Here is a 16,758-nt window from a genome sequence, read left to right on the forward strand (position 1 = left end):
TGTTAACCGTGTTTGTAAGCAATCGAGGTGGGCTTTCTTTAACTAAACTCTTTTATTTTTCCAAAGTATGATTGTGGAGCTATAAGGGTGGTTTAAAGTGTTATATCATGCCGTGATTGTTTTGATGTTGAGATTGTTGCCTGATGTCTAGTTCGTTTGAGCTTGCTCCGTTAGAATATAGGGCTATGTTGAGATTGTGCTTGATGCATAGTTTGTGAGTTCGCTCCATTAGGCTATAGGGCTATGATAAACGAATTCGGGTATGAGTAGGGCTGCAAACCCTATCAGGCTGTGCACAGGTGGGATCAGGAGCCATCCTTGCAAGTCGGCCGGTCTCGTGGGTGAATAGTGTGGCCACACTTTCGTCGCACTATGGTAAGAGGATGTGATTGTTTGATTGATTGATGAGAAAGTGGGGAGATTGTTTTGCCTGGCCAGGCTATGAAACTGTTTTTGTGATACTCGATGATATTTTCTTAACTACATGTAAAACTCGAGTTCACTGGTATGGATGACATAACTGTTATAAAATGTTTTCGGCATGAGCCCATTGAGTACAACAAGTACTCAGCCTTGCATATGTTTTCCCTATGTGCAGGTTGAGCGGGATGTTGCAGCGGATGTTGAGTGAGCTTTAGGAATTCCCGGATGCGTCGTGTCTTCATTCATGGGTGTCATCTTATGACTCTCCTTTGATACTTGTTTTTCCGCTGCCTTGTTTCGAACCGTTCTTGATAAAGTCTTTCATTTTTCCCCACACTACGTTATGACATTAATTACCTTGAGATATTAACCCGCTGCTTAATTGTTTAATCGATTAAAACTTTTCTTTTGAAGCTTTGTTTAAGATGTTGTCTTTCCTTGCTTTCCCCTTCTTCTTCCCTGCTCCTTAGTCCTTTCCCTAGTCACGATTTCCTCGTCTTTACTATCCTTAGTGAGGGCGGTCGTGACAACACTTAACACATAAACATCTTCTCATCAAACTAAACTCCCACGGATGCGTAGTAAGTAATAATTCAACTCCAAAGACTTTTTTTACATCAATATTCACTTATGCATTTTTCTCTTAACAAGGTAAAATTCATAAGTTCTTCATCTATGTTATCATCCAATTTCCAAGTTGAAGAGACATTAGAAAGAGGCAAATAATATACTACATTAGATGCATCATAACATAGCATATATAAAATGCAAACCATAGACGAAAACCAAAGCAAATGATTAAATATAGAATCTCTACAATCAATTCATCCTACTAGTGTTATGAGCAATGAAGAAAAACTAGCCACACATGCTAAAGAAGAAAAACCGTAAGACTAATGGTGTTCTCCGATAACCGGTGGTAGTCCATCTCTGAGATGATGAAGATTGGATGCCAGATCCTCCTCCCTTCTTCTTCCTCTTCTCCCTTCTTTTCTCTCCAATTTCGTATCTCTGTTCTCCCCCAAACGTCTCAAAAACGTCTCCCTTTTTCTGTTCCAGTCGTCTCCTTTTGTTCCAAAGCAACCGCCCAAAGACTGACGAAGAAACTGCAATTTTGCAGTTAGACATGAATCACCCGGCCGGGTGTTTTGTTGGTGTAAAATTCACCCGGCCGGGTGATTTCCACTGGAGTCTCCACGCTTTGAAGAAACAAACCGGGCGGGTGTTGGAATGTCTACCCGGGCGGGTAGACAGCTTAGCCGAGTGCAACAGCAAATAGCGCTTCATTTCGGAGCATTGAGCGTCATTTCCGGTGGATTTCCGGCGGTTTTCTGTCCTCCACGCTGCTGGACACCAAGTGTTCGATGAAATGTCTCAAAGAGGATTCTGTCCTTGTCTTTTACATAGCACACCAATTGTTTAATGAAATGTCTGAGTGTATCAGCCACTATTACTTGAACTACAATGAAAGCCACAATTTAATGAGTCATAACTTGTATAAAAGTAAGAAGAACGAAGGGGAAAAATATGGAAAAATGTTTCGCATCACTTCCTTTATATAGAGAGGCGTAGTGCTCTCATCCCTAGGGTACCATCCTCTCTGAAATGTCATTCATGCCCTTCACATTTGGTGGTGGGGTCTTTAGCTCTATCTCCCAATGCGGAACTCCTGTTGGATTCAATTGATTCTTGACTTGATCAACTCAATGCCACAGTTTTTTTGCCTTCTTTTCTTAATTCATTCGTCCGGCCAACTGATTTGTTCCTTCTTCTGAATATGACGGTTTTCACACACACTTGGCTCAAAATTGACAGTTAGTTTACAGAATTTGATATAGTTTTACAATAGAACACATGCATGAAACGAGTCTCATCACCCATCAACAACATACACTTTGCACATCTGAGTTCTTACTTCCTTTAAACGAGATATCATTTCCATCACCTCAGCATCACCTTTTATGTCTACTTGCTCTACTGACCATGGCTTCTGAAAGATAAGCCTCTTCCACCTCTGAAACCCTAACTTGTTCAATTCATCCACCAAATCAAAATAACCAAACCTATCAGGATCAAAATCACCACCTACTGCTGCAAGTGATCCACCTTCATATCTCTCAAACTTCCCATCGGGAATAAACTGCCCCCCGTGATGAAAAAAATGCCAAATGGCTTCCTGATAGATTAAAAAATAAATCTTAATCAAATTTACCGCAAACGACGATGCAATTGGGGATAAAATATGACTAACTAAAACCAACATAACTATACTACATCGGGACCATTTACCATTTCTCCAAAAAGATTAAACAACAACAAATGTGGGGAACATGGGAACGATATAATCAAATTAATCAACAAAGAAGGTTGGTTGTCACACTTACGGGTTCACTGACATCACACAGCTCGTCGCTTCAGGAGAGGAAACCCTAGCAGCTCGTCGCTTCTGGAGAGGAAACCCTAGCAGCTCGTCTTCGTCGTCGTGGTCGCCGTCGCAGCCTTTGTCGCCGTCCTCGTAGTTGAACTGGTGGGCTAGAGTGTCGTGCTGGAGAGTGTTGATGGTGTCGATTTGGGAGGAGTTTTCGAGTGTCGATTTAGGGTTTAATTTGGGAGTGTTGATTTTGGAGTGAAAAACAATTAAGTGTGGAATTTTAATTGCCTCACCAACTCATCGCCCACTAAGCAGCCACATCAGATAAAATATGCCACGTAAGCGACCTAACTGCCGGAGAACCCGATATGGGAAAACGGCAACACGGGATTAAGTTCATGACATTACACGATACTTTCAAAGTTGGTGGGAAAAATTGGAAAATGGTGAAAGTTAATGACTTTTAGAGCAGTTACACCTTAAATCAATATACTGTATAAAGGGTTTAAATGACGAATATTAGAATTGAAGGAAACAAAATGAAGCATTGACAATCCAGAACTAAACAAATATCACTGGATTTGCAATGATACAATTCCTAACAAGTTCAAATTTGCAATGATACAATTCTTGCTCTGACATATACAGTTTTCTCAAATGGGTGCTAAAATCAACACAACATAAACACCAGTTCTGCAAAATATGGATAGAATCTGAGAGTGTCTACAAAAAGCTTCTCAAATTCACATGGACCAAACACAGAGTAGCAGCAACTATTGTGCCAAAATGAAGGATGGCGACTGTCCTTGCGCTCTCCGAGGACGGCCCAACTGGTCCAAGTGCCGGAGGTGGAAACGCCCCACCCGAGGAGTTCGAACTGCAGCCATTTAATACATATCAATAAACTATCATACATAAACCCAGGTTTAATACTAACATAAAATAAAATAAAATAAAATAAAATAAAATAAAATAAAATAAAAAGCAGGCCTAGTAAAGAATAGATCAATCTGAGTCTCACCTTCCTGTAAATCTACAAGATCCATAGCCTGCCACAAAAAAACATACACACCAGGGTAGTTAGAATTTCCAATACGAACATAGAAATGCAAACAACAATATACACATCTTTTGGTCATGATCGAACCTAGTTTGAGTTAGTTTCAGAACTAACAACTAGAAGACCGCGTATCTTCCCTTTAAAAGGCCTTTTTGGATGAGAGGACATAATCATTTATGAAGTCAACGTGAGACACGACACACATGTACAAGAACAAGTTTCGTGTCCTCATAGATGAAGTAATCTGGCTTAACAGATTAAGTGAAAGATAGCAATAGGCTTCTAATTATATTTAAGCTGATGAGGAAAAACGTACTAGGATCAACAGTAGTTATTGTGGCCGTGCCACCAAAATCACAAGTCCCGCCAGAGCCACGCATCTTCTGATAGTAGTCATTATACGCATAGGAAGCATGATTCTGTAACGTATCGGGGTTAAAGCAAGGCTGCCCTCTCTGAATCGCTGCACAGTTAGCCTGGCCATTCCCGCAAGCCCAGTTAAGTCCGTCTTGTAGTGACTTATCATCTGCACCTGGTCGAGCAATACAAAACGAGCTTGAAGAATTCGCACCGGTAATCTCTGCATTACCCAAAGCTAGGCTATACACAGAAGTTCCATTAGTGAAAAGTAGACCCCAGTTTCTCTCAGAAACCGGCCCAGCTCTTTTGTCTTCATTGAACAGTTCGTAGATGTACGTGTTGATAGGGACCGCTGGCTGGCTAGGCGGACCAGAATCATTTGACACGCGCCTTATCAAATTATTGATATACAACTCTGCATTTCCTGAAGTAGCATCAGGTTCGATGCTACCACCAAACGACGGCCAGCCAGTTTCAGTGACAACGATAGGGATTCCTGAGAAGTTGAGATCCGCAATGGAGTTGTAAGTGGCATCGATCAAAGCATCGAACATGCTGTTGTAGTGAAACAAGGTGTTCGGGTCAACAATTTGTTTGACAGGGGAGAGTGGCTTGAAAAGAGCATAGTCGAGAGGGAAAATGCCGTTGCTCTTCACATATTCGTAGTAAGGGTAAGCATTCAACATGTAGAAGGACTTTGTGCTTCTCAAGAACTGAAGGATCTGAAAGATGGTAGAGTTCAACGTCGTGTTGAAGGTGGCTGCAGAAGGAGGGAAACTACGAGATATGACATCCATTGAATTTGGCGTCGAAACTTTAACTTGATAGTTGATATTAGAAGCAACCAGAGCTTTGTGCAGGTTGCTCATGGCAGGAACTAGAATAGGCGCGGCATGTGGCAGCGTAGTAAGCACCTCACTTCCCACAGCAATCGCTGTAATATTAGTTGAAGGAACATAAGCTGCAATGTTTTTAGTAACCCAAGCAGCTGCCGTTGAAGGCAATTCCCCAATTCCCAGGACTTCCTGGTTGGTAACGCTGACCATGACTTCGATGCCAGTGTTTGCAAGAGCATTCAGCATATGCGCATCAGAATCAAAGAGACGGACATGAGTTATTTGATTAGCTCTAAGCATGGAAACTATATCCGGAGCCGATGGCATGTTTGAAACAGCAGTTCTAATGTTGACACCCACGAACGCCCCTGCATGATCCCATAAACTGTTCTTCAAAACTCCAACGCAGAATAGCAGTAGATTTGTTTTTTTAACCATTTATAATCAGCAAAAGAAACTTAAAAATCTTAGTTTACAAGCAGAAGATCAGTCAAAGTGCAGGATCACACAATCTATTAAACATTATCGTATTCCATCCCTTGCCAGAGTCATTATTTGATTACGCTATTTCCACCATTATACTACATGTGTCACCTCCCTTATTCAAGTCATACTTCTCTAATATCATGGTTAAAGTTTAGTGATCTCCGCCATCCCATAATCAAATCTCAATATTAGTTTGGTCTTATATTATCATCAATTCATCACTCTAAGTCTAAGCTCAAACGAACACATACTAATAATTTGAGTCCGCCCAGAGGGATTACGATACAGGTATCTATATATCGAAGGATGCTTAAATTTCAAGAACTCACCGGTTACATTGGAGAAAAGTCCACAAAATAGCAGGACAACATGAAGCCATATTTGGAACATCATCAGCTAGAACCAGGGAGCTTCAGCTCAATCTTCCTTCGACTGAAGTGCTGAGCTTTGATAAAGTTGTTATTGGCAATGGAAAACCAGTAGGTTTTACCCCTCAGAATACTAAATGTGTCAAAGTAACAATAGGTCTGCTGCCTTGAATATTGTACAACAAATGGCCTCTGAGTGACAACAAGCAAACAAAGCTGCATCAATAATCTGAGAACTAAGTCCCCCGTTGGCTTGTGAGAACAACATACCATATACATGCAGATCTACTCGCAAACAATTCTCAATACACACCATGCACCTATAAATTTGTAGTGTCGGGCAAGAACAATTCCTTTGAATGCATGCACGAGTATTCATGGTAGCAAGACATATCCGGGAAATCAGTGAACTTATGTATCACATTGGTATGTCCATCTTGAACTAACATACTACAAAAATGCAAGGAAATGGACTTTGTAGAATATTAACACTAGCATAAATGAATCTGAGATTCTGCCCGAATGGGAATCTGACAGTTTAGCATCATAGAATTACTAATCCAAGTTAGATTATAGTAATATATAAAAAGATATTAGAGAAGTTGCTATGAGTGAGAATGTGCCAACTCCAGTTAATATCCAAAGAGCTCCCAATCAAAAAGATGTCAAGAGGAATGCATATGCCACGAATATTTCTCAAGTGGAACGAAAAAGAAAACCATCACCGGGCATGAGGTCTGCTAAACACATACCCCAACATTAACAACCCCATTCAATCTCAATATCCATACTCAAACCTAGTGATAATTGAAAATCACAAATTGAAGATTGAATCATCAGATTCCTAAACCTACACAATTATGTCCAAACTATCTAAATTCAAGCTTGTTCCACAGATCTCATACCCACATACAAGTTTGAAACATTCCTAGGAATGGTTTTAAATAAGTACACTACTAGAGAAGACTACACAGAAATATTGTTTCCAGATCACAAGCTAACAAAGCTGGAACCAAGAAACTAAGAATAACAGAATCCAGAAGAAAATCCTGCCTTAAAGAAAAGCTGGGAGTGGTAGCAAAACCACATTATTATTAGCAGGGAATCTTTCTGAACAGGTCAAAAATTAAATCTTTATGCAATAATTTCACAAGGGCAGTAAAAGCAAGTTGAAAATTACACGAGCAAAGCATAATCACAATGCACAAACCCAAAGAAATGAAGAGAGAGCACCCAAGAATCTTTAAAGAGCAGCATTGAAAGGGGAAAAATTAGCAGTAATTAGAGCAGAGAAAAACTTACTTATGTGAAATAGGGTCAATCTCACATACAACAGAAAAGTTGTAAACTTGATTATGTGAGCTTATTGAAAGAGCAAAGGTTGGGGTAAGAGCACAAGTGAAAAATTAGTCCATTGAGATTTGAGAGAGTGTGATGTATACTGGGGAATATGGGATGTGAAAAATGAACCAGAGAAATGGGGGCGGAAGTGGTCTCTAGAGACAGCGTGGATTAATAAATTTCATTTTCTGGTTTGTATTTGACCCTTGTCCGTTTCAAAGATTGCTTTTTTAAGAACGTTCATAAAAAGTAGTCTTAATTATTGATTTAATTATTTCCATGTTTCATTATTAATTTATTTTGTCTATTTCATTATTAACAAGTTTTGGCTTAAATATGGCAATTCCTAGGTTTATCTTGAGAGGAGCAAGTTAAAGGGGAAAGGACAGCAACAACGCACTCACGTTACCTATTTTTAAAAGGTTTGAAAAAAACACAAATACTAGGAGTACTATTATTGGCTTAGAATTAAATGTGGAAGATATAGGATGAAAATGATGATTAATTTTATTATTGGGAATTTGGGATAGATTGTGACCGCGGCTTTAATTATAATAGAAAGTTTGAAACGCAATTCCTATTCCATATATTTTTCAAATTGATATGTGGAATATATAGGATTGAAAATTCAAAATGCTATGCTATAAGTTGTATGTTGAAGTTGCTAATCTTCATAAAAACATTTATTTTTGTTCAATTTGTCTTAAATACGGAGTAATAAAAGAACATGTCAATTTATTTGTAAGATCAAATATCATATACTATGAATATTTTTTACAGGTATTTTACACATACCTTTCACGAGTACCCCACGGTCACTTCTCATAGGAACTACATTCCATGTACTACTAATAATTGTATTTGTTACAAATTTTCTTATACATGGGTAAAAATGTGTATGAAATGTGTGAAATAGTATTAAACAAAAATCATGCAATTGATATGCAAAACTTCTCAGTTCTCACTAAACACAGTTTTGTGATATCCAATCTTGGCCAGTTTCAGCCAGCTTTCTTGATCCATATATTTTTAACGTAATGTTATTAAACCAGTTAAAAATTCTTAGTTAAAAATGAAAATAAAATGGAAATACAGGAAAATTTAGACCACAATCTAATATAGAAAGTGGGATCCAGGTAGATGCCAGAAAATAAGGTACAACAAATAAAATTAAAATCACAGTGGGGCTGTATTTAACGTCACATTAAAAAAAAGCCGGAAGTACCAGCCATGTTCTTTTTTTTCAATAGGTTTTGCATTTCTTATGACATTATTTTTATTTTTTTTAAAGAGTGAAGTAGTGAACTACATAAATGGTATATGATATTTCACTTTCGCTCGCAAATGGTACATGATCTTTATTTTATATCGTTTTTGGTACCCAGTGACAAAAATAACCCTAGGTACCAAACATGTGTTTTTTTTTGTTATGAGTGATATTTTTGGAAATTTCAATTACATGGTACCAAACATGTGATTATTTTTTTCTTCTTTAGTTTCTTCTTCGTTCTTTTTTCTTCATTTTCTTTTTTGTTTTTAGTATTTTATCTTCATTTCTTCTTTCTTTTTCTCCTTAGTTTATATTTCCTCTTTTTTCTTTTCCCTTCTTTTTCTTCTTTCTTTTTAGTGATTTATACATACATCTAATTGCATTCATAATATAAATCAAGAACAAAACACCTAATTAAATTAATTATTTAAAATAATTAAATCAATTAAATATTTTTTATTGAATTATTTTATATTCATTTTAGGGTTGAAAAACCTAAGTAAAAATACACCACTCTTAATATCATTATGAATACAATTCGCAATTTTAAATTTTCACTAAAACTATATTAATTAGTTATTAATTTAATGTATAGTAATAATTATAATTATTATTATATAATATTGTGGGATTCATAATTTAAATAATTATACCATAATTATTTATTAATTACAACTAGTATTTAGTATTATATCAATAATTAAATATAATTATAACTATAATTATAATTAAAAATATTTGAATGATTTTAAAAAATAAATTATTATTATAACATCAAAATAATAATATTAATATTGATTAATAATAATAGTATAAAGAGTGAGAAGAATGAGAGAATATATTATAATATCACTTTTGGTATTTAATTTTGTGTATGCCCAAAATAACTTTAATGACACAAATGGAAAAATGTATTTGTTTAGAGAATCCACATCGTCCGCCCCATCGTCCTCCACTGTAGCTCTGTGTCCTATGCGATTTCCATCCTCCGCGCATGATGAACCAATTTTGGCATCCTCCGGCCTATCCTCCGTCCCATTGCGGGGGTAAGGAGGATAGGTCCGGACGATGCACACATTTTCATTTTTAAAATTTTTTTTGTATTTTCTTCTATATATATCACCAATTTTTTTACTTCATTTCACACATTTAACTCCACTCTCTTCCTCATCTCAATTTCTCTCTAAATTCAATAATGAATTCCGACGATTTTCCATATTTGCAAGCATAAAATATAAAAAAATAATAAATAAATACTGACAATAGGATTTCCCTTTAATTTGTGGTGTTTTTATATTTATTCTTGCTAATTGATATATTTGCAAACATAAAAAATAAAAAACAAATACAAAATAGGAGTTAAAATTATAGGGCGAGTTATAGGGCGTCCCACTGCAGGTGAATGTGATGGATGATAAAATGCTGATGTGACGGAGGATAGGGCGCCCTATAGGGTGGGCTATAGGGCGCCCCATTGTGGATGCTCTTAGAGGGCATTTTGGGGTGAAATTGCATCAGGTACCAAAAATGTTATTTATAAGTACCAAAAATGATATAAAATAAAGATCATGTACCATATATGTAGTTTACCATTTTTAAAAAGCTGGAATCTTTCTTATCTTTCTTATCTTCAAGGCTGAAATATGTTTTTTGGATGCGTTTTAACTTTTCCAAGTTATTCTATTTTATTATTAATTTATCTACTATACAAAAATCTGGAAAAATAATCTTGAAAGAAAATAATAGTAGTAATAATCAAGCATATTATATAGTATTCTCTCCATCCCACAATAAAAGTCACAATTTGCTATTTGGTCCTTTCCACAATAAGAGTTACACTTCATTTTCATCATAAATGGTAAATAGATATCACATTCCACTAACTCACTTCACTCACATTTTATTATAAAATTAATATAAAAAAATGGGTCACATATTCCACTAATTTTTCCAACCCACTATTCTTTACATTTCTTAAAATGTGCCCATAATAAGAGTGACTCGCATCGTTGGACGGAGGGAGTAATTAGTTTGCTTTGCCTGTGCTTCTTTCAGCTTGAAACTATTGAAGGTATAAAAGAATTTATGTTGGGCTACCCGATTGATCCAAATTTTTAATTAGGCTACGATTCTAAAGTATAAAACAAAAATGGAGGTACCGCGTATTTGTATTTATTGTCATACATTACTATATTTCATTTTAAATTGTGGTTGATTTATTTATTGTTACTTAGCTTACATTTGATATGCTTTATTATTGGATGGCCAATGACCAGGTCTGGCCGGCTGGGTGCTAAATCTCATTTGTTCCCGATTTCTTCAATTATTGGACTCTTGATCATACTTACTTATCATTTGGATTAAGTTAAGTATTTTTAAATAAATACAAATAAGTTGAACGTGTCATTTCTCGAATTTGAATTCGAAATCGTGTGAATAAGATTGAGATCTGAACTCGGGGGGGCGATTGCATGAAATACAAATGATGATTCCACGTTAATTGTCAAGTTAATGATTTCGTTTGGGTGAATCGAATGAAATCATATTGCTAGGGCATATAATAGTACCGCAAAAAAATATTGACACAATTTCTGTTATTTTTTTTAAATACTACTCTTTCCACCTCCAGTCTCATCTTAAGTGAAAATTTTAATTAAGGAAAAATTTGTTTAGCAAATTAAATGAAAAAGATAATAAAGTAGAGGATAAAAAAAGTATTAGAAATAAAAGAGAATAAAGATTTAAAAAATAGAATAAAATATAAGAAGAAATAAAGTTAAAAAATAAAATATGAAAGATAACAAGAGATATTTTTGCCAAAAGAGTAAATTAATCAATTAATTTGGGACATCCTAAAATGAAATATGCAACTCCGTAAAACTATTACTAACATTTATACGAGTAGTATTTTTCTTTACATATACTTTCAATAAAATATGTTATTATGAAAAAATCAATTTTCGTTAGCAAAAATTACACAATTTAAATAAAAAAAAGTACGTAATTAAAATGGAAATCAAATACTAATTGATACCCTAAAAAAATTACAAGTTGTCATATTGGCATTCTTCACCATGCATATTCCAAGCCAAGCCAACATACCAAGATTATCAAGATAGAAGGGCATATAATCCCCAATATTAGATATTGAGGATCCAGAAGAGGCCGTGCTTGAGGTTTCAACACCTTTGTTATAACCCTTTTTTCCTTTTAGTATTTACCTAATTTATTCTGCTAAACCATCGAAGATTTTTTCTGCGGATTAAAGTGCAATCCCACTTTTAACTTTTCATTTGTTCATAAAGTTTGCAACTTTATACTCCTTATTTATTCCCGTTTATGGTTTGACATGTGCAGGATTCTTGATGACTGTGTTAATCCCCCTACTCTGTCTCAGAGATTTCTTTATGCAATCATGGAAGTATGCGTGGTTATTTTAGATCTTTGGCATCTCGAATGGATACATTAAAACAATAATGCTTAATTTATGGAATTTGGGAGTTGGAGCTCTTTATATTAGGGAGCGTCATGCTTCGTTTGCAAAGGAAACCATGCACCCTTCTTAACAAGGGGTTACTAATAAAAACAGTATTCATATTACTATCCACCAATAAACGTCTCATTTTGTCATTTTTGTCTATCCATTAATAAAAGTCTCATTTACTTTTTAACATTTTTGGTAATGGACCTCACATTCCATTAAATATTTTATTATAAAATTAATATATAAAAGTAGGACCACCTTCCACTAATAAATGAGATAAACATTCATGTACCATTCGATTCGTTAAACAAGATAATACTAAGATATAATATGAGATAAGCTAAAACAAAGTTTGTTTAAGATTAAATTAATGTGGAATGATTAATCTTGATATTTCAATGTAATCTAGGTATTGTGGAGAAGCGTCAAGATAGATTGTCATAGATAGTTTTTGAAAAAAAATATGCAGCCTGAACCCCCACCCCCCAAAAAAATTGAATCAATTTGGTTGGATGGGAGAGACATGATGTAGTGACTAACTAATGATTTTGAACTATACTCACTAATCCTCTCTTATGAAACCCTTTAAAGGGTTGAGTGACCAATTTTTGCATCGAATTTGATTAATAAGGAAATTGTTGACTTTGTACTGTACAGAATTAGAGATGGTGCGATATATGGACGAGGAACAGTCACAGAATGCAAGAAACAAGCCATTGTACCAAAAATTAATCAAAATCAAGTACTAACAATTCTCATTTATGTTTATTAGGAGGAGTATATCACATTACAAGGAAGCTGAGATGATGAAAAGCGTCTCAATCGACAGTCTTGAATGACTGGTGAATGTGCATAAGCGTCTCTTGATCCCTTTTCCACTCCGGCGCCGGCGCATTCACAAAGTGCGCATACAGCTTATTCTTAGCGCAGGTGACAGAGATCAAGCTGTGTCCACCGGCGCCCTCGATCTCATACACGTAATACACCTGCCCCTTGTCATCCTTCTTCTCCTCAGAGGTGACGGCGTCGGCGGCGGCGATCAAGTCCTGCAAATCCACGTCGGACAGGGCCAGATTGTTGAGGATGATCTCCTTGGGCGCGAGGCGCTGGAAGCCGCCGAGGAAGGTGAGGTACTCCTTCTCCGCCTTCTTCTTCGGGTTGTAGAATTCGCTGTCCGTGCCGTTGGTCCCCTTCTGTATCTTCGAGACTAGCTTCTCCTTCCACCCCTCCGGCACCTCGTACGTGTACTCGGCGGAGGCCTTCTTGTCGGAGTTGCCGCCGTATCCGCCGTAGTTCGCGGCGCTCGCGGCGGTGCCGTAGTATAGCTTGTAGGAGGGCAGCTCGGCTAGGGAGGGAGGGGAGCTGGCTGAGAGTATGGTTGCGGCGATGGCGGTGGCGACGAGGGTGGTGGCGAGTGGTTTTGATTGGGGGATGGTGGCGAGGGGCGGTGGCTTGGCGGCGGAGGAGGTGGTGGTGGTGGTGGAGGAGAGGAGGGCGGATGGGGAGAAAATGGTGGCCATGGGGATTAATTTTGTTGAGTGTTTGGATAGGTGGATGTGTTGTTTTCTATGATTGTCTTTAATTTCCTTATCCTTTACTCTCACCAATCATAGGTTGCCATCTCATCTACAAAAATTTTGTGGCTGGTATGATTAATCTTTAAGAATGGAGTAATCAATATGATAATATTTAAATTAGGGTGGATCGGTACGGTATATTTTATCGAAACTGTTATATTTTCGGATTACATCTTACCGAAAATATTGATATGAGTAAATATCCTAACTTTATCTTACCGATTTTTTGTTATGCGAATTTTCAATACTGTTATCTTACCATATACCGACTTTTTATATGGCATGCTGAAATACTATTAAAACCGATATTGTATTTTTTATTATATTACATAAATGGTAGTATGAAAATCTGATTATATCGTATATCAATAATTTGGTATACAATATGTCGTACTTAATCGTAATCATATTGAAGATGTTGTAGCTATATTAATATTTGTAAAGCTCAACACTTTTATAGTAATCATATCTAGATATATCAAGATGTCAATATTTCACAATTCAGTTTCTAAATTGGTTATTTGATTTTCTACTTACTAATCTCCTTTAATAAATTCTGTTATATGATTTCAAATGATGTCATCTAATGAGTGCATGCATTAGAAGATAACCTCATAAAGTTTACCAATTTATTCGAAATCAAATACTATTTGAATCTCGTCCATACATTGAAAATGAAAGTGTTATGAAAAATCAAACGTATGTAAATGGTTACACAAATAATATGAGCGTTGGAGTTGGATTGTACTATATTGAGGAAAATGCAGCAACGGGCAATACCAAAGAGAAAAACTAGGGGTAATCGTTGAAAGTGGAGGACTCTGGTTTCCATCACCCCCCTATATACGCTCCCTCTTTTCTTCCAAATTTCTTGATTCATTCTCTTGCGAGCCTTCTTTTCATTATAGTCAAGCAAGCAATTTCGTGAGTCTCCCCTCGGATTCTCACGAACGCCATGTCTAAGGGGTATGCTCTTCTCTTCTCTTCTCTTATTAATTTTGTCTCAGTATGTTTGAACATATTTATTTGTGTATGATATTAAAAAAATTACAGGGTTCTCTGTAAATTTTTTGCCCATGGCGCATGCTTGAAAGGGGAGCATTGTGAGTTTGCGCATGATTGGAAGGCCCCATCAAACAATGTAACATTATATGGATCATTTACAAATAGTTTCAAGATCAGTTTTGCTAATTTTGTGTTTTCCGTATATTACAGATATGTAGCTTCTATCAGAAGGGGATTTGCACGTATGGCAGTCGATGCAGATATGAACACGTTAAAGTCTGTCGTTCTTCATCAGATAGTCCTCTCCCCATCGCGCTTCCTTATGGAGGTGCAGTCTCCACCGCAGCTTCCACACCTCCGCCCACGTTAGGACATGATGACATGCTAAGCGATGATAATCATGTTATATGTTCTTTCTCCGGTGCTGGTGACTGCCCACGAGGGGAAGACTGCCCCCACATCCACGGGGACCTATGTCCGATCTGTGACAAACGATGCCTGCATCCCTTTAGGCCTCAAGAGAGGGAAGAGCACTTGAAGTCGTGTGAGAAGAGGCGTAAACATATGGAGGCGCTAAGATGCAGTCAAGAAATAGAGTGTAGTGTGTGTCTTGAGGCTGTCCTCTCAAAGCCTACATCTGCGGAAAGGAAATTTGGGATTCTGTCAGAGTGTGACCATTCGTTCTGCATTTCGTGTATTAGAAACTGGCGTAGTAGCTCTTCGACTTCTGGGATTCATCTTAATTCTGCTGTGAGAGCTTGCCCTCTGTGTCGGAGGCTTTCGTACTTTGTCATCCCCAGCGTCGTTTGGTACTCCTCGAGTGAGGAGAAACAAGAAATCGTTCAGAGCTATAAGACGAAACTGAGATCTATTGACTGCAAGCACTTTGACTTTGGGAATGGAACATGTCCATTTGGGACAAGCTGCTTCTACAGGGTATGTATCTTCATTATTATTCTCCTATAAACACACTTTGCTTGTAAAATTTTCTCGTCTAAACGCACTTTTACAGCATGCATTTCACGATGGTCGTCTTGAGGAAGTTGCTGTACGCCATGTTGGTGGTGACGATGGAGATGTTGTCGTTGCCAAAGATATAAGGTCCTTTTTTCGTACCATCGTTTGAGGCATTGGTTCGTACGTGCTAATTATGATCGATTCTTTCAGGATACCCGACTTCCTTAACTTGCAGATAAGATGATTAAACAATTTTGATTTCTACCAATTCTTCCAGGTCAGTGTCATATAATGTTTGTTTTGTTTATACAAGTTTTTTTTGTGTTTCTAAAATAAGGAGCTTATAATTGCAGCAGGGAATTCGGTGGGATAGGATACTCTTGCGTGCTATTCAACTAACTTTTCGACAACTTTCTTTGGCTAAGTAAGATTAATTTGTTTTGATCTTATTTCATTATAGGGTGAAATTAAAAGTAAATTGTGATTTGTGTTGTTCTTTTTTGTTGTTCAGATACAGCTTTTATTTCAGTTGATGTGAGCACTGATTCCATGATTTGAAGCCTGCCATTCCTAAATATACAGATAGTTCTGTTGGACTATATTGAAAAGTGAAAATGTAAACAATATCAAGAGTGAGGTTTTTTGGTTTTTTGACCTGTCTGGAAAAAAAAGGAAAAAAGAAAAAAAAAAGTCGTTTTGATGATGCTATACATGAGAAAGTGGGCTTACCTGGTATGGTTGTGCATTGTATTTTTCTAGTAGTTTTGAAACATGTATGTATGTACCACCCATTTTGGTAGCTCTTGTAATAGCTTTTTTTTGAAACTGATGTTGAATTATTCTGATTTTGAGTATTAATAATTAGCATAGCAGTTGTAAAATATGCTACTCTCTCATGATTATATGTAACAACTAATTGCATAAAATATTTGTCACAAACAAACACACCAATATCAAAACAATATACAACCGGTGTAATATAAGTATTAAGTACAAAGAGGTCTCATATATGGTGATAAATAACAAATAAACAATACTCCATGTATTTGTATACAAATCAATACTATGCTACTAACCTCTCAAGAAATAGAAAAAGAATATCAATCTCTCAAACACACAAATCCAATAAGAATAATCTTTAAAAAAATAAAATAAAATCAGTTTCTGACAAGAGCCACAAGGGACACCACCAATGAAGAAGCGACGACGGCGGCAGAGAG

General features: G+C 36.5%; 3 protein-coding genes across 5 annotated transcripts; 1 reads left to right on the top strand and 2 right to left on the bottom strand.

The window, feature by feature from the left end:
• Positions 1-3,273: 3,273 nt before the first annotated feature.
• LOC121773628 (glucan endo-1,3-beta-glucosidase 4-like) lies at positions 3,274-7,427 on the bottom strand. Of its 2 annotated transcripts, none has more exons than XM_042170522.1 (5): positions 7,207-7,427; positions 5,866-6,096; positions 4,171-5,418; positions 3,816-3,843; positions 3,274-3,671 (listed from the first exon to the last, which is right to left on the bottom strand). In XM_042170522.1, the coding sequence occupies exons 2-5, from the start codon at positions 5,927-5,929 to the stop codon at positions 3,518-3,520; spliced, it is 1,494 nt and encodes a 497-aa protein (XP_042026456.1). In that variant the 5' UTR covers positions 5,930-6,096; positions 7,207-7,427; the 3' UTR covers positions 3,274-3,517. The 2 variants fall into 2 exon arrangements, with proteins under 2 accessions (XP_042026456.1, XP_042026457.1); XM_042170523.1 differs by having other exon boundaries at positions 5,866-6,120.
• Positions 7,428-12,727: 5,300 nt separating this feature from the next.
• LOC121773587 (thylakoid lumenal 19 kDa protein, chloroplastic-like) lies at positions 12,728-13,556 on the bottom strand. Its single transcript, XM_042170475.1, has one exon. It carries the CDS (start codon positions 13,517-13,519, stop codon positions 12,818-12,820), a length of 702 nt encoding a protein of 233 aa, XP_042026409.1. The 5' UTR covers positions 13,520-13,556; the 3' UTR covers positions 12,728-12,817.
• A 418-nt stretch (positions 13,557-13,974) lies between these two features.
• LOC121773711 (putative RING-type E3 ubiquitin transferase C3H69) lies at positions 13,975-16,383 on the top strand. 2 transcript variants are annotated; one of them, XM_042170625.1, is made up of 7 exons: positions 13,975-14,542; positions 14,630-14,717; positions 14,792-15,517; positions 15,594-15,682; positions 15,749-15,815; positions 15,895-15,962; positions 16,050-16,383. In XM_042170625.1, the coding sequence occupies exons 1-5, from the start codon at positions 14,532-14,534 to the stop codon at positions 15,780-15,782; spliced, it is 948 nt and encodes a 315-aa protein (XP_042026559.1). In that variant the 5' UTR covers positions 13,975-14,531; the 3' UTR covers positions 15,783-15,815; positions 15,895-15,962; positions 16,050-16,383. The 2 variants fall into 2 exon arrangements, with proteins under 2 accessions (XP_042026559.1, XP_042026558.1); XM_042170624.1 differs by having other exon boundaries at positions 13,977-14,542; positions 15,892-15,962.
• The last annotated feature ends 375 nt before the right edge of the window (positions 16,384-16,758 follow it).

Source organism: Salvia splendens, chromosome 17 (assembly GCF_004379255.2).
Source record: "Salvia splendens isolate huo1 chromosome 17, SspV2, whole genome shotgun sequence".
Taxonomy (NCBI): domain Eukaryota; kingdom Viridiplantae; phylum Streptophyta; class Magnoliopsida; order Lamiales; family Lamiaceae; genus Salvia; species Salvia splendens.